Below are 24,291 nucleotides of genomic sequence, written 5' to 3' on the forward strand. Positions count from 1 at the left end.
ACTAGATTCTAAGTTTTCTCAATAACGAATAAGGAGCAGCAAACGTCTAGTCGTCCACATTTTCTATTACATATTCACTTTTCCCTCTTACTATCATTGTCATCATAATTATGAATAAAAAGGGTGCGCGAGAGGACACGTGGTTACAGCAGAGGCTCCAACTTCCTCTGCCTTCTAGCAAGACTGCTTTTTCTAGCAAGACTCTAGCCTTCCCACCGTTGGCCCTTCTCGTACCCCGTAGAGTGCCGTAGAGTGCAGACGTCTGGGAAGTATAGTTCGAAAGGAAAAGCTCTGCGGTTCTCCTTTGCGCAAGCGCATTTTTGTCCGGCGGCCTGGCGGCGGCGGCGACAACAAATATCCCTGCGCTAGGTGTTCCTCTTACCTGCAGTAAGGGCCGCAGCTTCGAGTCCCCGTCCCGGCGAGCCCAGGTACAGACTGCCGGTGAGAGTGGGCCCGGGGTGTGCGCCTCCTACGGCGGGGCCAGGACAGAAGGTCAGCTGCGGCGCGAGCCCCAGCTCTCGGCGTGCCAGCCCAGGCGGCCTTGGCAGGTGAACGCAGCCCGAGGAGGGGGCGTTGCCCGGGGAGGTTTCCCCGCCCGACAGCTGGGCCTATGCCTGGGGCAAGGCTCCTGGAGAAACGGCACTCGAAAAGATATTGCAGCAAGCTGTGCCTTGTTTTCAGGGTTCGTGAACCCTGGGGCGGTTTTCACCTTTTTCCGTTGGTTGGTTTTTTCCCCCCTAGAGTTTAAACTTTATGTTTATCCGTTTTTGCCAACCTTGTTTTTTGACATTGTTCTAGAGTGAATCCTAAGTGATTTAACTGTTTACTTTTTTGTTTAGAGTAATTTTGTACGCTTGCAAAGTTACTTCCCTTTTCTCTAAATTTTAAATTCATTTCTAGCCAACGAAGCTATTTCTTCTAAGTCTTGTATTTTTGCGGGTGTGGGAGTAGGGAAGGTGGATAAGTAATGTTTCCTTTTACGTTTAAGGAGCTTTGATAACTCTTTCTTCAAAAGGAAAGACAGTTTCCAAAAACACAGCTAATTTTTGGTTGACTATTTCTGAAAAGGACACCAATTCTTAAAATGACTTTTGAAGAATTATTATATCATAATTACTGTAGCTCAAAGTACCTAAGTGCAGGTGTGCGGAATATTTATGTCATTTCTCAATGAGTAAACATTTCTGTGAGCCCGGTGTGACTGCCCTTTACACTGTTAATGCATATCAAATAGTTCTAAGCCCTTAGTTTGATTCCTCTTTATTCATAAACCACTGGCTGAAAGGTAGCAGGCCCAGGGACTGGCAGTCTTCTTACTGCCCACTCCTGGTTTTGGTGGTCAAGCACAGGGCCTCTCCCACTCAGGAATGCCTAGGCTTCCAGGGTCCTTCTGGTTTCCTTCTGCAAGGTGCTCAGTGTGTGGAGACTTCTTAACCTAGCCTAACCCTGATGAGGACGGGAGTGCAGACAGGATGGAGAAACCTCACAGTTTCTTTCAACGTTTCAGGTGCCTTCTCCAAGAGGAGCAGCAGGAGGGAGACATGGCCACAAGATTGCTGCCAGCCCAGGCTCTGGTATGTGAAGGCTTCTTTCTTGAACTGCCTTCTGGGTTCAGAGGTGGGGAACATGCTTCATCCATTGTTGAGCTTTTCTAGGTAATGAAGCCCATTGAGGGACAAGAAGGCCTGGTAGTTGAGGAACTTCAGAAAGAAGGTGTTTCCCTTGCTGCAGGGCCAGTCTCATTTTGAATTTTCTATGTAACAGTTAGTGCTTGTTGACTAGGAAATGAATGGGCCCACAGGCCCCATGCCAGTGCCACACCCAGAGCTTTGTGTGGGATCCAGGTCTGTTTTGCCCTGGGGAGGGCAGAGACATGGGGGAGTCAGATCTTTCCATAATGCTAGGAAATCACAGAGGAAGGTCTCTATCCTCAAGGTATTGAGAACCAGTCTACTCCAGTAATACCTAGTAAGGGTCCAGGTGATTTTCTAAGAAGATCCTAGAAAGAAGACCTCTGAGTCAGCAGGTGTGGTCAGGGATACTCCCTCCTATTGTGCGATTTTGCACATGCAAGCAGGATTAGGCTCATACAGATGGTGAAAGGAAAAGAAGTTGAAATTTGGGCAGTGGTTTGCGGGGACAGATTCGGGAAGTGAGCCTTCCCTGAGGTGGGAAGCATCTGGTTCACAGTGATTTTTTTCCCTTCTTTGCCCTTTCACTTGGGGAACTATAATTAAAAACATAATCTCTTCCCAACCCAGGAAACCTTTCCACAAAGGTAGAAGAGAAAGAAAACACTTTTATTATTGAATAAACATTAAGCCAGAATGTAATGTGCATCACAGGCAATCCACTAAAGAGAGTGCAAAGACAGAAAACTCATTCTTATATAGGTAAGTGCTATAACCCAATTTCGCAATTTGGAAATTTGTCAGGTGACAAGTTAGGCCCATCTCCTCCCAGGAATTGGGAATGTTGGCGCATTCAAAGAAATGGTTGCCAGGTCCTTGAGTAAACAGTCCTGAGTTGTGAGACTCACAGATGGTTTATTTAGCTATTAAAAAGATTTACATACACTTGGTAAGGAAGAAGAAAGAAATTCAGAAAGAAAATGGAGATTGGAGTGGGAGTCTTCTCACTTATTTCCAACAGCCTCTTAGTTTTGTTTTTGCCCTTATCAGTCAGAGAACATCCCTGGCCTTCTGATCTCCTTTCTGGGTTTTGGGGATAAAGAGAAAGTGTGGAAGTATTTCTGCCTCTAGAAATGTGTCCTAAGGAAATAGGCTTTGCATGCTTTTTTGTGATGTGCAGGGATGCTCAATCCAGAATTTTTAGGGTTACAAAAATGGAAACAACCTAAATGCCCACCAGTAGATTAGTTACCTAAATGCCCACCAGTAGATTAGTTAAGTAAACCATCTAATAATCTATAAGTAATCTATACAGTGAGATGCTGGGCAGCAAATAAAAAATGTTGTTGTGTAAAGTTACCTGTGTAACATTTTATTTTTGTTTAAACTTAGAGCCATATTATCATGTAAAAGTCTGAAAGACCATATAGCAAGAAGTTAATAAACCTTGTTTCTAGTGGTAGAAAGTTAGATTAACATTCCTTTTTCTTTTGCTTATTCCTAATTTGCTTTAAAAAAAAAAAAAGATTTTCTTTTGCTTATTCCTAATTTTCTTTAAAAAAAAAAAAAAAGATTCTTAATAATAAAAGAAAGAGGCCACTACTTTAAAAGAGGTGACTTGTGATGCAGTGAAGCAGGAGATGTTACTGAAGGCAAGTTCGTGTCCCTGATGCACAGTGAGGCAAAACTAACCAAAACGTCGGAGTTTGGAGTGGAAAAGGTTTATTGCAGGGCCAAGCATGGAGAAAGGATGGCTTGTGTTAAAAAAATCTTGAACTCCCTGTTTTCGGGGATAAGTTTTTTTTAGGGAAAATTTGGGGTGAGGGCTGCAGAGTGTGTGACTTTCTTCTGATTGGTTGGTGGTGAGGTAACAGGGCAGTGTTCCAGGACTCTTGGGCTCAGCCTTAAGTAACATTCTCTACTTGGATGGGGGCCTTAGTTCCTGCAGAAGAACTCAAAGATACATTGTTATGTATGTCCCTTGGGCAGGAACCAGGACCCTGTTTTTTGGCTGCACTGTTGTTTCTTGACAACAGAAACAGTTTCCTTTTTTTGTCTGTTCCTTTGTTTCTGCATTCCCTCACTTCCCTGATTAGCAACTGTTTGAATGTGCTCTTTGGTGTTCAGGAAGGTCTAGGAAGCTGAGCCCTTTTCCTACAAACAAGAAATGGGGGACATGGAAAGGCTCTTTGTATACAGGAGGGCCCCATAGGGTCCTGCTTGGTATCAGAGAGAGGTAGAACAAAGACTTCTGGGGTGGGGAGAGAGAGTCCCAACTGCAGCCTTCTCACCTGGCTCTTCAAAGATTGTGCAGCTCACCGCGCTGGGCCCGCTCCTGGGAAAGCCATGCTTGGGGCATTATCCGAGCCTCCCTTACTGTGACTGTCAGTGTCCTCTCGCCCGGGACACAGATGGCCCACAGTGATGACAGAATCCAAGCACACCTATTCCTCCTTGAGTGAGTGTACTGGAGGCTCTAAAACCTTCTAAAACCCAATTCTCATGTCTCACCTGTAAAATGAGTTTGGTCTAGGTGATTGTACATGTCCATGTCTAGAGTTCAGTGTTTCCGTCATTCTGATTTTATTTAATTATTTCAAGTGCTTCACCTTGTTTGGCTGCTGTGTTTCATTTTTCTGGGGACACAGTGCGTCACTGACAGTAGGTAGGTGACAAATATATATGTGATCAGTAATTGAGGGGTGGTAAGGAAGTATTCAGCCTGAAATGCTCAGAACCTAGAGTGGTGACAGTGTTGCTGCCCAGTCATCCCACAGAGGGTATGGCCCTGGGTGAGCAAGAATGGGTTTCTGTTACAGGAGTCTGTGACATTCAGGGATGTGGCTGTGTTCTTCAGCCGGGATGAGTGGTTGCATCTGGACTCTGCGCAGAGAACCTTGTACCAGGAGGTGATGCTGGAGAACTACAGCACTCTGTTCTCGCTGGGTAAGGACCTTTCCTTGTGATGTAGAATCTGCTGGGGGAGCACCTTGGTGCCCTCTCCAAGGAGGACACTTGGAGGGCATGGCCAGGTTCAGCCCACAGGTGGACTCAGAAAGTAGCAGTTGCTATTGCCCTTGGCTGCCGGGACAAGTCTCGGCTTGGTAGAATTGGTGATGGGCATCCTCTCTGTGCTTTTCCTGTCTTCTACCCCCTGAACTCTGTCCCTCTGGGTCTCACAGGAGGTTCCAGCTTAGAGGAGTACACAGCCAGAGCCCTAACTTTCTTCCTGAGACCACCTCCTGGCCATCCTCTGGGAGCCCAATTTTAAGCCCTTCTCAGAACAAATCTCTTTCCTCTCAACTGTCCCTCTGCCCCAGACTCTGGGGCTGGATCTGAGTGTCAGACTGGCCACTCATGTCTGCACCATGGATTCATTCTCTTTCTTGCTTATGAACAGGGATTCTGTTTTCCAAACCAAAAGTTATCCTCCAGTTAGAGCAAGGGGAAGACCCCTGGATGGTGGAAAATGGAGTTTCTCAAAGCACATGTCTAGGTGAGTGACAGTAATTGGGAAATGGGTATAGCATTTTCTGACTGCTTGGGCTTTGCTGATCAGTGAGGAGGCTGCACTCAGGAGATATTGACGAAGGCCCTCATTGATGTACCAGGCCAGGTGAGAAATGCTGGGAAGGGCATATCTTCACTTGACCTTTTTGAGTACTTGGTACAGCAGGTTCAGAGAGACAGTTGAATTCTTCCAATATGGGTTGCATTTTTGTCATATGTCCTTTGTAATTTGAATGCACAATATGTAATACAGTATGTAATGTGTAAAGGTTTGTGATTCATATCTTCCCCCTTTTTTCTTGCTTTTACTGGATTGATTATTTTCTTAAATTATTTTCTTTTTATGGTCTGAACAAACCTTTTATCACTACAGTGCATTTCTCATTGTCCCATCTTGGGTTTTTGCTTTGACTTATCTGCAACTTTTTACACATGTTTCAGCTAAAAAAAATACAAAAAAAGAAAAAACAAACAAAAAAAAAGATGCATGTATATATTTTTGTACTATGCAAGAGAGAGAAAGCAAGGTTAGCAAAGTGATAACAATTACTGAATTCAGGCAGAAGGTTTGCAGATGTTCAACATGCCTTTTTCCTAATTCTTTTGTGTGAAAAATTTTAAACTAATATGCTCCAGACCCTGGCTTCTAGGACATATCTCTCAATCTCTAAAATCCCTGTGGGTTGCTGAATCATAAGCTCTTGCTTTCTGTTCTACTTTGAATTTTGTCTTTGTTTCTGACACCAGAGGATGGCTCGCTTTTTGAGTTTTGCTGCTTGTCCAGAATTTATTTCTCTTGATAGCAAGAGATAGCCTTTCTATGTCAGTTCAGTCTTGTGTTTCTATTCATGAACTCTGTCTTCAGATTTTTTCCTTTGGTCTGACTAGAATATTTACTGAGTAATGTTTTCAGAAAGGTTCATGTGTACTGTATTTGTGCATGTCTAATATCAATTCTTTTACCTCTCCTGTGGGAATTATGTTTGGGATCTAGAATTCTGGCATCAGTTTTTATTCCCAAGAATTGTTCAGACTTTGCTCCACTGTGTTGGGGCACTGAGTATTGTTGATTAAAAGTCCTCTGGAGTTTTTTTCCCCTCTGTTTCCTGTTTCCTTTTCCCCCTTTTTTGTCTTCTGTCTAGAATATCATAAGATATCCTCTTAGTCTTTGGAATTCAGAAGTTTCATTAAGTTATATCAAGGAGGTTTGACTTTTTTGTTTTTGTTTTTAATATGATTCGGCATTCACGGGGCCCTTTTCTTTGAAGACCCAAGTCTTTTTTCAGTTCAGGGATCTTTTTTCTACCACATACTAAAATATATTCTGCCATATTCCATGGACAATTGGAGAAGCCTCACTGTAAGAATAACAATATAATAAAATAGAAATTCAATCAGAACTGTAGAAAATAAATGTATCTATTGTAAGAACCAGGATGGTAGCCAAGGATGAGTTTCAAATTTGGCTGTGAGCTTTCTAGTTGGCAAAGAAATCATTAGTTTCAAATTGACTGTGTTCTTCTTTTGCAAGCATTAAAAAAAGTTAATTATTTTAAATTTATTTAAGGTGTGCATGGCATTGTAAAAAAAGACAGAGGAGTAAAAAAAGGAGATTCACTTGACATTTTACCAACTGTGCCGAGCCATTGTTAATATTTTACTGTTTATCTTTTCAGACTGTGAATATTTGTTTGAGTGTATTTGTACATGAGAGAGAAAGACACATGCACGCAGAGAAACAGATTGATTATAATACTGTTCTTGAGTTTGTTTTTAATTATGAATGTCATTCAATTGTTTAGCCATCATTGAATAGGGGTCTACTTCATTGAAAGAACTCTAGTGTATTGTTAAGCCATATTTTATTAAACAATCTTCCTTTTGGAAATTTTAGTTTCCCATTTTTCCCTATTAATATTGCTGTCATGGCTATGCAATACAAAAGTAAATATAAGGGGAAGAAGGTCTGAATAATTATAGCACAAAGGCTTGAGTATTATGATTAAAAAGATTTCTTGAAAAACTACTCAACTTCATTATAAATCAATGAAATTCAAACTAAAGCAATGAGATACCATTTTTCTCTTTAATAGGGAATATTACCAAAGGTTAAGAAATACACATCCAGTGTTTTGCTACTATTCTGAGCAATAAGCAACATCTTTAGTGGGATTTTGATTGGAAGTCTTTCTGGCTTTATTAAAATCAATCCCAGGCTTAGAAATTTATCTTAAGAAAATAATTCCATAATTGTGCAAAGTTGCAAAGATAGTGTAAAAGAATGTTTGTTATAACATGAGGCATTACTAGGAGTAACTAAAGCTAAATGACTCCAAAGGAGATTATTAAATATGATATATTCATGTACTGGAATATTATGCAGCCATCAAAATGATGATGTCAGCCTACATTTATGGACATGGAGAGAGTTCATGATTTTTTTTTAAGTGAAGTGGGGGAGGGGGAAGTTTTAACCACTTTAATTTTTTAGGTAAAAATGTTTTCTTTATATACAGAAAAATTTTGGTGAGCTGAATTCCACATATAGCAGTGATTATATTTGCATGATGTGTTTATGGGTGAACTGTATTTTCATTTTTATAGTTTTCTGTATTTTCTTAATTTTTCTTACAATGATTATATATTTCCTTTTTAGTTAAGAAAATGAAAGCTCTTTCATAAGGTACATTCATTCCTTTTGAATCAGTGATCCCATTTCTTGCACTGTATCCTAAGTGATCAAAAAGGTAGACAGAAAATCATTTTCAAAAATGTAGTCTTCTCTCAGTATTTCCTATATGGCACCCATCTCCATTGGGTTCCCCAAGCCAAAAGCTAGGTGTCATCATTCTTGAGTCTTCTCACTTATTCTGTACCCCCTATTCACAGGTGAACATACCTGTCATCTCTGCCTTTAAAATATCTCAGTGTGCCTGATTCTGCTACTATGCCAGTGCAGACTGCCATCACCTTCCTCCAGGAAGACTGTGGCAGCCTTCTAATTGGCTGCTCTATACCTGTCTTTGTTCTGTTTTCCTCTGCCCCCAATTACAGCCCATTTGTCACACAACCATCCCCCAGTGATCCTTAGAAGAAATTCCAAACACATTCCTATATCTTACAAGATGCCACATGATGTGGCCCCTGCCCACATCATTTCCTCCCATTGTAGCACTCTCCCCTAGTTCCCTCTTGCCTAGGCCACACTGGTTCTTTATCTGCAAACACACAAAGCTTACTCCTGCCTTAGTGCCTTTGTAATGGCTCTTCTTTCTAGGTGGAATCATCTTTATACCCATGTTTTTTCATGGCCAGCTCTTGTGTGTTATTTAGATCTCATGTTTAATTTTATTTCCTAACCACCCAGTTTAAAATATCAGGTTGTTCACTCATACTACACATTGCCTTGTTTTTGTATATTTTCTTACAGCTCTCATTACTCCCAGTACTTTATTTGGTTACTTGGTTGTTGTCAGTGTTAGATACTAGAATGTAAACCTTGTGAAAATTGGACTCTTATCTGGCATGTTCCCCGTAACCCTGAGTCTTGACCTTTGCATGGTAAAACACAGTGGATACTCAGTAGATATTGTCTGAGTGAGTCAGTGAAGTTCATTACAACATTATGCATAGCATTCAAATGAGTCCCAGAACTTCAGTAGCTGAGGTCTGGTGTTTCAAAGAGCCTTTTAAGGGCAGTGCTTCTTCCACTTTTTGTTTATAGCCCCTCTGCAGTTTTCTCTTAGATTTGGTTTGAGTACACTGGTGGCTGACCTGGGAGATGAAGCTGAATAACAGTACAACCTGCTATACACAGAAATGCTGTATACCCTGCTGACCTCTGCTTTGTCACTAGATCAGGTCTGGCTCTACTGGAAGAGCTGCCCTCTCAGTTCCTCAGACCACCCACACATAGGTTTCTTCAGACCCTTTCCCACCCAGGCACATCTTCCATCCTGCTTGTTTCTCTTGCTCTTCTTTTTTCATCCTTTTCTAAGGACTCCCAGGGTACATTTGTTAGCCATCCTTGTATATGTTGATGTCATTTTTCTTTATTCTCAGTGCAAGAGAGACTTACATGTTTCATTTATTTTAGGATGGGAGAGCTTGTTTGAAACCACAGTTTCTGAAGAAGAAAATCAGGAAGTAATGAATCAACTCATAGGTGATGGTCCTTTTGACTTCAAGTTGGGAGAAATTTACATAAATGAGGAAAAAGTAGAGAATCAGCAAGGCAAAAAGAACAGACCTTTGAGGGGAGTCTTAGTTACCATCAAGAAAACCTGTGTGAAGGAGAAGAGCTTTACAGATATTGACCTTGGGAAAAATCTTGATCTAAAATTATCACTTATTAGAAAGCCCAGAATTGTTACCAGAGGAAGGAAACCCTGTTCACAGCAGTATTCAATTATATTTAAACAGCTGGGAATCAACACAGTGCGTAAGTGTTACAAGTGTAGTATCTGCGGGAAAATCTTCCTCCACAGTTCTTCTCTGAGTAAACATCAGAGAATCCATACTGGAGAGAAGCTCTATAAATGTAAGGAATGTAGGAAAGCTTTTAGCCAAAGCTCATCTCTAACTCAGCACCTGAGAGTTCATACTGGAGAGAAGCCTTATATATGTAGTGAATGTGGAAAAGCCTTCAGTTTCACTACATCTCTCATTGGACATCAGAGAATGCATACTGGAGAGAGACCCTATAAATGTAATGAATGTGGAAAAACATTTAAAGGTAGTTCATCCCTTAATAATCACCAGCGAATTCATACTGGAGAAAAGCCCTATAAGTGTAATGAATGTGGGAGAGCCTTTAGCCAGTGCTCATCTCTTATTCAGCATCATAGAATTCATACTGGAGAGAAACCGTATGAATGTAGTCAGTGTGGGAAAGCCTTTACTTCAATATCGCGGCTAAGTAGACACCATAGAATTCATACTGGAGAGAAACCCTTTAATTGTAATGAGTGTGGAAAAGTATTTAGTTACCACTCAGCTCTTATTATACATCAGAGAATTCACACTGGTGAGAAACCTTATGCCTGTAAAGAATGTGGGAAAGGCTTCAGCCAAAGCTCAGCTCTTATACAACATCAAAGAATTCATACTGGAGAAAAACCTTACAAATGTAATGAATGTGGGAAAGCTTTCTCCTGGATTTCACGGCTTAATATACACAACAGAATCCATACTGGAGAGAAACCATATAACTGTAAGGAATGTGGAAAAGCTTTCAGTTCCCACTCAGCAGTTAATACTCATCGAAAAATTCATACTGGAGAGAAACCTTATAAATGTAATGACTGTGAAAAAGCCTTCAACCAAAGCTCAGCTCTCATTCAGCACCAGAGAATTCATACTGGAGAGAAACCATATAACTGTAAAGTATGTGGGAAAGCCTTTAGACAGAGTTCATCCCTTATGACACATATGAGAATTCATACAGGAGAAAAGCCTTATAAATGTAAAGAATGTGGGAAAGCTTTCAGTCAGAGCTCATCCCTTACAAATCATCAGAGGACTCATACTGGAGAAAAACTATAAGTTAAATGCATGGGGAAAAACCTTCCAACTGAAGTTAATTCCACATGAAATATCAAAGAATTCATCTTGGGGAGAAAATCATGAAGATCAGTTAATTGTGAATTAAACTTCAGAATTTAGACCTCATCAAACATCAGAGACTTTATGATGCAAGATAATCTTAGGAATATTAGGAAAGCTTCTATAAGATGTTTTTTCATATATTCTTAAGTTATTACTGACTATAAAATAGAAAATTTGTCAGATCAAAGGGTTAGTATTTTATTTTCTTTCTAGTGATGTATGATAACAGCCACCAGCTTTCACAGGCATCACTGGGAAGCATGTTGATTTATGGAAAAGTGCAGCCATAAAATCCAGACTTCAGATTAATCTAGGATTCTATTTTTTTGAAACTGCATTTGAGTGTTATGCAAGCCAGTTGTACTAAGAAGAATGTATTCGAGAGGAAATGTAAGCAGGTGACCTGGAGCTACCTCACTGTCACTAAAATTTGTTTTTGTAAGAGTTTAAAAGCAACTTCTGTACTTGGTGGTTGTTAAAACTTTTGAGTTATTTCTCCCCTGCTTCCTAAGCCATTCACCTGAAAATAAAATCACTCTGTAAACTGCAGGTGTAAGTCCTGTGAGTTTTCTCCCCAACTATTCCAAACTCTGAATCAGATCTAAGGTCACATGATTTCAAATCATGGAAGGCATGGTATTTCACTTGTTTTTCTCATAAGTTGATTACCTTTGCTGTATTAAGCTGAGAATTAGAGATTGTTTAGATAACTACTGCTTTTGCAAGTTAATTTACTGATAAATGTTGTTAAAAATCATCTTGCAATGTAGCCATAGGGAGTATGACTCTTGGCCCCCAGGTTATGCCTGCTTCCTTGAGTTCTCTGGTTACCAGCCACCAGTAAGGCCCAGGAACAACATGGAACTTGGGTTGTCCTCCTAGGAGGTCAAGTGAACAAGATAACTTTCACTCTTACATTCCACCTTCACCTCCATCACATGATGCTCTCTCCCTCGCACACTCTGAGGGCCATTAGACAAAAATTCAGGCTCTAAGTTCAGATGCTTTTTCCTCCAAAAAAATGGGCTATGTCTTTTAACAAGTTATTTATCCCAGTAAAGCATTTCTAAAACGTGAACAGTAAGTTGAGCAAGCTAAAAACAAGTCATACTAAAATTGTTGAGCTTCACAGAAGTTCAGAGGTTAACATCCAGTTTTGCCAATTTTATCAGGAGTAGACAAGCAGTTAAGGACAGGAATACTCATTTCATTTTAAAAAACTGTTAGTCTTTTTCTATTTGCCAAGGTGCTAAAACAAAACAAAACAAAAACTCCAAAATGTTATTATTGGGGATGGAGATTAAGCAAAGCAAAAATCAGTGAATTCAGCTTTGCCTCCTGGGACTAATCAGTCTCATTGTTTCAGACTTGTGAGGAACAAACTCTTCTGGGTCATTTAGTACTCTACCTGCAATGTCTCTTTCCCAACAACCATTCTTTTAAATTCTTTAATTACCTAAGGAAAATTCCTAGGAAACACATAACTTCCCTATCTTAGTTTGGAGTGCTATACCAAAATACCAGAGACTGGGTAGCTTATAAACAACAGAAATTTATTTCTCATGATTATGGCTGGGGAGTCCAAGATCAAGGCACCAGCATGGCTGTATTGTGGTTAACCCTCTTCCTGGTTCATTTCTGGTGACTTCTCACTGTGTCCTCACATGGTGAGGGAGCTGTCAGGGGCCTCTTTTATAAGGTCATTGATCTATTCATGAGGGAGTTACCCTCATGATCATCATCACCCAATGCCCCACTTCCTAATACCATCACCTTTGGAGTTGAATTTCAACATGAATTTTGAGGGGACACAAACTTTCAGACAATAGCATTCCCTAAGTATCAATAGTCCTAAAATCATCAAAAAAATTAAATAAAATCACAAAATATTAAGCCTAGTTATTTTTAAGGTGAGGTCTATCAAACTTGAGTGTAACAGATTAAGTCTTTTGCAGGATCTTTCAGAGGAGGTAATCTATAAGGATGATGATTCTAATATAACCCAGTACCAAAATCAGACAAGGAAAATACAAGACAGAAAAATTGCAGGCCAATATCTTCTATCAACAGAAATGTAAAAATCCAAACAAAACATTAGCAAATGTAAACCAAAGTACCTAAACATAGATAACACATGATAAATACAGAATTTTCATGGGAATGCATGGGTTATTTTAACATTAGGAAACTTACAGATGCTGTGCACTACCTTAATATTAACAGAAGTCCATATGTTCATCTCAATACATGTAGGAAAAACCCCAAAATACTCAGTACCTACTCATGATAAAAACTTTTAGCCAAGCAGCAGTAGAAAGGAACTTTCTAACCAGATAAAAAGGTATTTAACAAAAAACCTGCTGAAAAAAATGATAAAAGGTTAGAAGTATTCATGACATGATGAGTATGGGGAAAGAATGAACTACCCAATAATGGTTCTAAGAAGCAGAAATGGTTCATGCACATACAAAAAAAAAAAAAAATGGATGCCTACCCTCACCATATCAAGAGTTATATGATTTTGGAAGAATATGTAAGGAATAACTTTATGACCTCAAGATAGGGAAGGAATTTTTTAAACAGGATACAAATAAGCTATGTAAAATGTTTATATTATTTGCTCACATTGAAATAAGGAACTTATGCTTATCAAAATATACCAAAAAGGAAATGAAAAATCAAGACACAAAACAGAAGGAAATCTTTCCACAGCACGCCCAATATGTTTTCTGGAAATTTTGAATAATTTGTATGGATCAATTATAAAGAAAAACTTGGGACTTCCCTGGTGGCACAGTGGATAAGACTCCGCCCTCCCAATGCAGGGGACCTGGGTTCAATCCCTGTTCAGGGAACTAGATCCCACATGCATGCTTCAACTGGTGAGCTGCAACTACGGAGCCCGCCTGCCACAGCTAAGACCCGGCGCAACCAAATACATAGTAAAAAATAAATAAATAAACAACAACAACAAAAAAGAAAAGCTTAATAGAAAAAAGTGATCTGAATACATGACTACTAATTTCATAGAAGAGGAAATACAAATTTCCAAGAACATGAAAAGATGCTTAACTTCTTTAGTTTAAAAATGTAAATTAGGACCACAGGCATGATTTTAAAGTACACATGAGCAGATATAAGATGTATGACAATACTGAGTTTTGGAATGTATGTGGAATAACTGGCATTCATACTCTACTAGTGGGAGTATAAATTGATACAGGTCATGACATCTTGCAAAGTTGAACATCTGCTTGTTGTAATACACAGGCACCTATACATGCTACATAAATGTTTGCAGATGAGCACCAAGAATTATGTGTAAAGACATACTGATCATAATAGCAAATATTTGGAAGTAGTCTTCTGAATGTCCATTAGTAGGAGAATGGATACACTTTAGAGTATTAACACGGTAAACAGCAATGAAAATTGATGAACCAAAGCTATATACAAAACTTTGATGAATTGTAAAACATGCTGAATTCTAAAGTCATAGGAAACTACATGTGGTATATCATTTTTTGCAAAATTAAGTTTATACTAAGTGATATACATGTGGTGAAGATCATAAAAACAGCAAGTGATTGGATGAGATGGTATTTTAGTTATTGTTAACCCCCCAAATGCAGAAGACTGCAAATAAGAAAAAAGAGTTTGAGGTCCTAAGAATTGCAACTCGAGAGGCATAGATTCTAGCAGCCACTCGAATATGTTCGGAGGGAAATAAAAAATGGCTAGGGTTTATAAAAGCAACAGACAAAAACATCCCAGTAACATTATATACACGTTATTTTTAGAGAACTACGATTGGTGGCATTCAGTCACTTGGGGACAGCAGATTGGTTGCTAAGCTGTGGTCTCGAGGGAGAAAAGAAAACAAGTTCCATAAAAAAAAATAAGTTCCAGATGGTCTCAGGATGGCTGTGTCAAAAGTTTATATTGCATCCGAGGGTGGATGTAAGTTCTACTTCCTTAGTGGCCTCCTGGCTCCATTTTAGATCCCTTTGACATAAGTAACTCCATTTTGTTGTTCATGGTCCACATTATCCACTACTGTGTAACAACTCTCCCCAAAATTTACTGGCTTAAAAAACAAGTTATTAATATCTGTCTTGGTTCCACGTTTGGGCTCAGCTGGGCAATTCTTACTTAGAGTGTCTAATGTGTTTGCGTTCAAGTGGCAGCTGGGGCTAAAGGCACGACTGGGCTTGATACCCAAGATGGTGGGCCATTGTTGATGACTGCCAGGTGGGAGCATGGTTGGGCTTCTGTGTGGCTTGAGCTTCTCACAGAAAGGTGGCTGGTTTCTGAGAGGGAGTGTCCCTAGAGCAAGCATTCTGAGAGACGTAGGTAGAAGTGGCAAATCTTATAACTCAGTTTTGGAAGTCACAACATTAATTCTGCTGAATATTATTGATCAAAAATTATTCACAGATTTGGCCCAGATTCAAGGGGAGAAGATTATAGAAGGGCATTAATACCAGGGGGCATGATTCATTGGGTGACCATATTTGGTGACTAGCTACCACATAAACACAAAATTCTGGATGGTAATTACCTCAGGGTGTGAGGCAAGGAAATGACTTGGGAAGGAGCAGAGAATTCCTCAGCTTGCTTGATGCCTGAAAGAGGCTCCCTTGTCAAGGAGAGGCTGCCCAGGCCAGCTGGAATGATGGCCAGTGTGTATGTCAGTAAAAATAATTAAGTATAAATTTTTGGTCCAATACTGTACTGGGTGATTTGAGAGAGAATAAAGCAGACATCTTCATGCCTGATCACCCTGGATAAAGTGAACATGTAGTTTAAGATAAAATTTAAGGAACAAATAGTTTAAGGATAAAGTTTAGGATAAAGTTTAAGATGTAATGACCTCAGATGTTGTACCAAGGGCTATCCCAAAGTGATTAACATTCTTCAGGCCACTGTTACATTTAAATATGTCTCATTAACAGAACCATCAACATCTCCCTCCTGTCTGCACCTTCCCCTTCTCATTCATCTCCCTAGATCACCAGAGGAAGAGAATATTGGTTCCTATCACAAGTAAGGAAACATAGTAAGCCAAAACATGTGCATCATAAGAGAACAAGGCAAAGAAGTAACAATCATCATTAAGCTATCGATAGGTTTTTCTTTGCCTAATTTCTCTTATTTTCAGAGACTTGTTCAGAATCTAGGCAAAAGAGAAAAATGTCCATTTTCATAGCTTCTTTTTTTTTTTTCATAGCTTCTTAATAGGCCATTTTCAAAGCAGCCTGAAAAAGCAAACTATGCTTTAATTTTTGTGATAATTGACATGCCTGATATATTTACAGTGTTCAAAATGATTAAATTATTTAAAATGTTCATCTTTTCAAGTGCTTTGGGTTGCATTATCAAACATGTTTTCTCAAGAAGAGATCTGTGAAATGAATAGATCATTTTATTACTCAGCTGTCGCTCCATTGAATTTATCACATATTTCCTCATGATTAGATTTTGCTGTTTCGTAAGCAAGTCACCAAAGTAATATGGTATTCATCTCAGTACATTATATTATCACATTAGGAGGCTTGTGATGTTGAGTTAATCTATTCCTGGGAAATTTAACTTTGCTCTGTTGGTTAAGGTGGTATCAGCCTAATTTCCCACTGTAAAGTTACCGTTTTTCTCATCGTAATCTTTAGTATCTTGAGAGGAAATCCTAGAGTGTATGCATATATATTTTTACTGGTCAAACTCCCCTTCACTAGTTTTAGCATCTATTGATGGCACTTGCTGTAATCAATTGTTATTATAATGGTTTCCAAATGGAAATTATCTAATTCCATCATTCCTTCTACACTTATTAACTGGCTTTCTACTTTAGGGAAGAGTTTTATCTTCTATTTGTTTCTATGACTCTGGAAGCACAGTTTCTTATTATATTCAATGGACTGTAATCTGCTAATATCATTATTTATTTTGATGCTGAAATTGTCACAGACTTGGCCTCTGAGATTCCCTGCAAGCTGGTATCTGTGTCCTTTCTGTCACAACAAGCTTGGAATTGTGTCCAAGATTTGTAATTCAAGTACACCTACTTCTTGCTGTGTAGCAAAGTATGATTTATTAACTAGATGACTTGAGGGTTGGGGAGAAGAATTGTGGGGTCAAATATAAGTGGGGGGATTTTCTCTTTTTCTTCTGCAGTATCTTATATTTCCTCCTCTTGCTACTTTCCCCCTTGAAACATGGTTTCCACACCTCTATTTTCTGTTAACAATCTTCCCCTGAAGCATTACCTTCCCACTAATGCCTCCTTGCATCCTGCATGTACTTAAAAAAATTTTGTAAAATATTTATAGCTTAAAATGTATCATTTAACCATTTTAACGTGTACAGTAGCATTGAGTGCATTCACAATGTGGGTGTAACCATCACCAAAATGTATTTCTAGAACTTTTTCTTCATCTCAAACAGAAACCCTTTACTCATTGAGTAACTCTCCATTTTCCCCTTCCTTCAGCCCTTGGTAACCTCTATTCTGCTTTCTGTCTCCAATAATTTTCTTTTTCTAGCTAGTTCATATAAGTGGAATCATACAATATATTTCTTTTTGTGTTTGGCTTATTTCACTTAGGGTAATGTCTTAAAGATTCATCCACGTTGTAGCATGTTATCAGAATTTCCTTCCTTTTTTTAAGGCTGAATAAAATTCCATTGTATCTATAGACCACATTTTATTTATCCATTCATCTGTCAATGGACATTTGAGTTGCTTCCACCTTTTGGCTATTGTAAATAATGCTGCCATGAACACTGGCATACAAGTATCTGTTTGACTCTGTGCTTTCAATTACTTTCCCTATAGTTTTGCCTTTATAGCGTATCGTATGTCTGGCTGCTTTTTCTTAGGCTAGTACATTTGAGATTTCCCCCATGTTGTTGTATCAGTATTTTGCACCTTTTAATTGCTGTGTGGTATTCCACTATATGAATGTACCACAGTTTGTTTATCCATTCTCTACTTGAGGAACATTTGGGTTATTTCCGATTTTTGGAAGTTATGAATAAAGCTGCTACAAACAATTGCATACAGGTTTTTGTGTGAACATTAAGTTTTCATTCCTCCTCGTGTAAATACCTAAGAGTGTGGGATTGCATAGTCATTTGAGAAGTGGATATTAACCTTTATAAGACACTGTCAAACTGTTTTCCACAGCGGCTGCAGCATTTCACATTCTCATCAGCAATGCACAAGGGCTCTAGTTTGAATGTGGATTCTTCTACATCTTCACCAACACTTGTTAACACTTGCTATTTTTATTTTTTTATATATAATAGCCATTCTAACAGGTGTGAAGTGATATCTCATTGTGGTTATGATTTGTGTTCCTCTAATGACTAGGGATATTGAGCATCTTTTAATATGCTTATTGGCCATTTGTATATCTCATTTGGAGAGCTGTCTATTTGAAACCTTTGCCCATTTTTGTTTTTTTGATTTTTTTAACCATTTATTTAATTATTTTAATTAACTAATTAATTAATTATGACTGCGCTGGGTCTTAGTTGCAGCACACAGGATCTTCATTGCGGCATGCAGGATATTTTTTAGCTGTAGCATGCGGTCTTCTTAGTTGTGGCATGCGAACTCTTAGTTGCAGCATGCATGCGGGATCTAGTTCCCTGACCAGGGATCGAACCCAGGTCCCCTGCATTAGGAGTGCAGAGTCTTACCCACTGGACCACAAGGGAAGTCCCCGGCCCATTTTTTAATTGCATTGTTTTGTTGCTGTTACTGAGCTATGGAAGTTGTTTATATGTCCTGCATGTACTTTTAAGCACTTACTTATATATAGTTCTCTTATATACTGTAAACTTTTGCATATTTTCACACATAGGCTGTACTTTCTCTTTCTGGTGGTGGTTTTAATATCAATTTTAGGAACACCACTACCTCTTCTCTTTTCTGTTGCATATCCTTTATTGTTTTTTTAAAGGATATGATGGAAGTTTTAGATTATACCACCATTGCTACCTCACCTCCAAGAATTACCTGAAGAAACATTTTTGTTATCCAATTTCCACAGAATTTCTACCTGATTTTTATCTCTCTTTATTCCAACAATATTCTTTAAGTGCTTATTATGTGCCATATCCAAAAAAGTTTGTTGTTTCTGTAACAGAGCAAACACTTGTCATGCCTGTGGAAAGAAGTCTAAAAGCTACCAGTGCTCCAACATTTGCTTTGTGATCTCTGCTTCAGTAGCAAGATATGGGCAAAGGGAAACAAGCTAGCAGAGCTTCAGTTTCTTTCAAGCAAATAGATTATACACAATAAAAAAATTGTAGGTTTTCATGACTCACCCAATAAAAGTTGTGATGGAAAGACCAGAATAGAATTACACCTTGGATTCCTGTTTTTCAATACCATCCAGCCTGCACATTTCTTCACTTAGGTCAGTGGGATTATTTTTTCTAAACAAATATTTGCAATCATTCTTAAATGTGCTTGTACAAAAATCCTTTAAACTTCTATGAATTCATACAGGACAGGAAGATATAAATAACTTATTGCATGTTTCTATCACTCAGGTTTGCAGTAGTATCTGTATGGTATGTTAAACAGTATACACCCTTGTGTTTCCCCAATCTAGCCAGTCCATCACCCTCAATTCCACATGTACACAGGGGTGGATGTTGTTAAGATCATCAGCTGATTAAGAGAATAAGATGGAAGAGGAGCTGTAATTTAATTTTAAACACTATGCATGTACTTCAATTTAGCCTTTCAACTTTTGAATAGTTGGGAACAATTCGCATTTTTCCTTTTCTAAAATTATTCTTTTTATTTCCCCATCGTACAGAAAAGGAAGGGAAGAAAGGAGGAAGGGAGGGATGAAGGAAGGAAAAAAATAGTCCACCTTCAGTTACACCACAATGGACCCAAGGAACCTGCTGGGTCAGGATATTGGGTTTCTTACTATTTCATGGATATCATATGCAGTGCAGACATTTTTTCAAACAAAGTAGATGGTCATTTCTTTTAAAAGAATAAACTACATTAGAAAGAGAAAGTGGAGAAGGATAGTCACTTTGTAAACTGGATTCTGTAAGTTTGGAAGATAAATTTGAAGATTCCTCCCAGAAAATGGAGGAAAGGACAAAGAATTAAATGTGAGGTTTGCACATTGTCATGAAAGACAGACATCAAGAATAACAGTTTAATATGTTGCCAATGAAGAAAGCAGAAAAAAATGGAACAGAGTCTTATCCTTTCTTTGTGTCCCAGACAATAATAATGGAAAAAACCCAGATCAGAAATAAATGAAAAAGAAATGAAGGAAACAATAGCAAAGATCAATAAAACTAAAAGCTGGTTCTTTGAGAAAATAAACAAAATAGATAAACCATTAGCTAGACTCATCATGAGAGAAAGGGAGAAGACTCAAATCAATAGAATTAGAAATGAAAAAGGAGAAGTAACAACTGACACTGCAGAAATACAAAGGATCATGAGAGATTACTACAAGCAACTCTATGCCAATAAAATGGACAACCTGGAAGAAATGGACAAATTCTTAGAAATGCACAACCTGCCAAGACTGAATCAGGAAGAAATAGAAAATATGAACAGACCAATCACAAGCACTAAAATTGAAACTGTGATTAAAAATCTTCCAACAAACAAAAGCCCAGGACCAGATGGATTCACAGGCGAATTCTATCAAACATTTAGAGAATAGCTAACACCTATCCTTCTCAAACTCTTCCAAAATATAGCAGACAGAGGAACACTCCCAAATTCATTCTACAAGGCCACCATCACCTTGATATCAAAACCAGACAAGGATGTCACAAAGAAAGAAAACTACAGGCCAATATCACTGATGAACATAGATGCAAAAATCCTCAACAAAATACTAGCAAACAGAATCCAACAGCACATTAAAAGGATCATACACCATGATCAAGTGGGGTTTATTCCAGGAATGCAAGGATTCTTCAATATACACAAATCAATCAATGTGATAAACCATATTAACGAATTGAAGGAGAAAAACCATATGATCATCTCAATAGATGCAGAGAAAGCTTTCAACAAAATTCAACACCCATTTATGATAAAAACCCTGCAGAAAGTAGGCAGAGAGGGAACTTTCCTCAACATAATAAAGGCCAAATATGACAAACCCACAGCCAACATCATCCTCAATGGTGAAAAACTGAAAGCATTTCCACTAAGATCAGGAACAAGGCAAGGTTGCCCACTCTCACCACTCTTATTCAATATAGGTTTGGAAGTTTTAGCCACAGAAATCAGAGAAGAAAAGGAAATAAAAGTAATCCAAATTGGAAAAGAAGTAAAGCTCTCATTGTTTGCAGATGACATGATACTATACATAGAGAATCCTAAAGATGCTACCAAAAAACTACTACAGCTAATCAACGAATTTGGTAAAGTTGCAGGATACCAAATTAATGCACAGAAATCTCTGGCATTCCTATACACTAATAATGAAAAAATCTGAAAGTGAAATCAAGAAAACACTCCCATTTACCACTGCAACAAAAAGAATAAAATATCTAGGAATAAACCTACCTAAGGAGACAAAAGACCTGTATGCAGAAAATTATAAGACACTGATGAAAGAAATTAAAGATGATACAAATAGATGGAGAGATATACCATGTTCTTGGATTGGAAGAATCAACATTGTGAAAATGACTCTACTACCCAAAGCACTCTACAGATTCAATGCAATCCCTATCAAACTACCACTGGCATTTTTCACAGAACTAGGACAAAAAATTTCACAATTTGTATGGAAACACAAAAGACCCCAAATAGCCAAAGCACTCTTGAGAACGAAAAACGGAGCTGGAGGAATCAGACTCCCTGACTTCAGACTATACTACAAAGCTACAGTAATCAAGACAGTATGGTACTGGCACAAAAACAGAAAGATAGATCAATGGAACAGGATAGAAAGCCCAGAGATAAACTCATGCACATATGGTCACCTTATCTTTGATAAAGGAGGCAGGAATGTACAGTGGAGAAAGGACAGACTCTTCAATAAGTGGTGCTGGGAAAACTGGACAGGTACATATAAAAGTATGAGATTAGATCACTCCCTAACACCGTACACAAAAATAAGCTCAAAATGGATTAAAGACCTAAATGTAAGGCCAGAAACTATCAAACTCTTAGAGGAAAACATAGGCAGAACACTCTATGACATAAATCACAGCAAGGTCCTTTTTGACCTACCTCCTAGAGAAATGGAAATGAAAACAAAAATAAACAAGTGGGACCTAATGACACTTAAAAGCTTCTGCATAGCAAAGGAAACCATAAACAAGACGAAAAGACAACCTTCAGAATGGGAGAAAACATTTGCAAATGAATCAACTGACAAAGGATTAATTTCCAAAATTTACAAGCAGCTCATGCTGCTCAATAACAAAAAAAAAAACAACCCAATCCAAAAATGGGCAGAAGACCTAAATAGACATTTCTCCAAAGAAGATATACAGACTGCCAACAAACACATGAAAGAATGCTCAACATCATTAATCATTAGGGAAATGCAAATCAAAACTACAATGAGATATCATCTCACACCAGTCAGAATGGCCATCATCAAAAAATCTAGAAACAATAAATGCTGGAGAGGGTGTGGAGAAAAGGGAACACTCTTGCACTGCTGGTGGGAATGTGAATTGGTTCAGCCACTATGGAGAACAGTATGGAGGTTCCTTAAAAAACTACAAATAGAACTACCATATGACCCAGCAATCCCACTACTAGGTATATACCCTGAGGAAACCAGAATTCAGAAAGAGTCATGTACCAAAATGTTCATTGCAGCTCTATTTACAATAGCCCGGAGATGGAAACAACCTAAGTGCCCGTCGTCGGATGAATGGATAAAGAAGATGTGGCACATATATACAATGGAATATTACTCAGCCATAAAAAGAAACGAAATTGAGCTATTTGTAATGAGGTGGATAGATCTAGAGTCTGTCATACAGAGTGAAGTAAGTCAGAAAGAGAAGGACAAATACGGCGAGAGAGGGGCATGGACATATATACACTACCAAACGTAAGGTAGATAGTTAGTGGGAACAGCCGCATAGCACAGGGATACAGGGGTATCAGCTCAGTGCTTTGTGACTGCCTGGAGGGGTGGGGTAGGGAGGGTGTGAGGGAGGGAGATGCAAGAGATATGTGAACATATGTATATGTATAACTGATTCACTTTGTTATAAAGCAGAAACTAGCACACCATTGTAAAGCAATTATACCCCAATAAAGATGTTAAAAAATAATAATAATAATGGAAAAAACCAATTGCTAGATACAGGGGAAAAAATAGAAATACTTAAAGATACAGGAAATAAAGGGGGGGGTTTATAAAAGTCAATGTACAGAAATAAATAAACAGAAGAAGATTACCTACAAGAGAAGAAAAATCAAATTCGCCTCAGATATCTCCAGAAAACTAAGTAAAAGAGGCCCATGGAATAACTGAGAGGACACAAATAAATACTAGGCTGTGACAATGTGAAAAAACCCAGAAATGTGAAGACCAAAGGAGAAAATTAAGGAAGTGATGGTATAGACATGGTCAATAGAGAAACAGATTAAATATAAATTTAATTACAAATAAATATAAATTATAAAACTCAAGGAAATTGCCAAAATTCATAGTTGAGAGAGAAAATGGAATATGGAAGTACTAAAATTAGATAGGCCTATTAGCTCATATTTTTTAAAATTTTAAATGGGACAGAAAATTAAATTGCATTTGGTTTAAAGTATAAAGTGTAAGAAATTAATAAACAGAAAACTCAATTAAATATAAATGGGAGACTAGAAGGGGGTGCTCTCACCCCTACAACAGGAAGAGCCCAACAGGAAAAGAAAAGGCTTCCCCTTCTTTCCTGGAAGGAGCTCAGCCAATGAGAGTCTGTCAGGACTCAGCCAATGAAAAAACCGTTGGCTCTTCCTTTATATCCCTCTCAACTTCCTTTTCACCTCTTTAAAAATGTTCTCCTCTCCAGTTTTGCTGAGAACTTGCACAACCATATTTACAGACCCCAAATTGCAATTCTTTGCTAATCCTGAAAAAACACATTTTCGCTGGAGAAAAAACTGGCAGTCTATTTGTTTTAGGTCAACAAAAGGAAGTCAAGTGATAAGCTAATCCTTAATTTTTATAACCAGAAAAACAGAACATAAAGAATATTTTTTAAAGTGTAATATTACCAGGACAATTTAAAAGGAATATATATAATTCATAGTTGTAAAACATTATATTCCAATGTTCTTAACATCTTCATCTTTTCCATATTTTGAATTTTTACTTTTTCCAACCACTTCTCATAACTTCTACTCAGTCCAAACTGCTGTTTTCTCTCACAGATTTACCACAATAGCCTTCTAACTAGTCCTAGTCTCTCTACTTCTTAATTTGAACTTTTACTTTATTCTCAGCACAGCAGTCAGCATGATCACTAAAAAAAATGGACATAAGAGTATGTCTCTCCAGTGCCCAGAGCATTC

At 38.2% G+C, this 24,291-nt stretch overlaps 1 protein-coding gene across 1 annotated transcript; it reads left to right on the top strand.

Moving 5' to 3' along the window:
* Nucleotides 1-343: 343 nt before the first annotated feature.
* On the top strand, nt 344-11,455 carry ZNF879 (zinc finger protein 879). The gene is made up of 5 exons (XM_007454814.1): nt 344-428; nt 1,508-1,574; nt 4,451-4,577; nt 5,032-5,127; nt 9,238-11,455. The coding sequence occupies exons 2-5, from the start codon at nt 1,542-1,544 to the stop codon at nt 10,683-10,685; spliced, it is 1,704 nt and encodes a 567-aa protein (XP_007454876.1). The 5' UTR covers nt 344-428; nt 1,508-1,541; the 3' UTR covers nt 10,686-11,455.
* Nucleotides 11,456-24,291: the final 12,836 nt, after the last annotated feature.

This window comes from Lipotes vexillifer, unplaced genomic scaffold (genome assembly GCF_000442215.2).
Source record: "Lipotes vexillifer unplaced genomic scaffold, Lipotes_vexillifer_v1.1 scaffold2091, whole genome shotgun sequence".
Taxonomy (NCBI): Eukaryota; Metazoa; Chordata; class Mammalia; order Artiodactyla; family Lipotidae; genus Lipotes; species Lipotes vexillifer.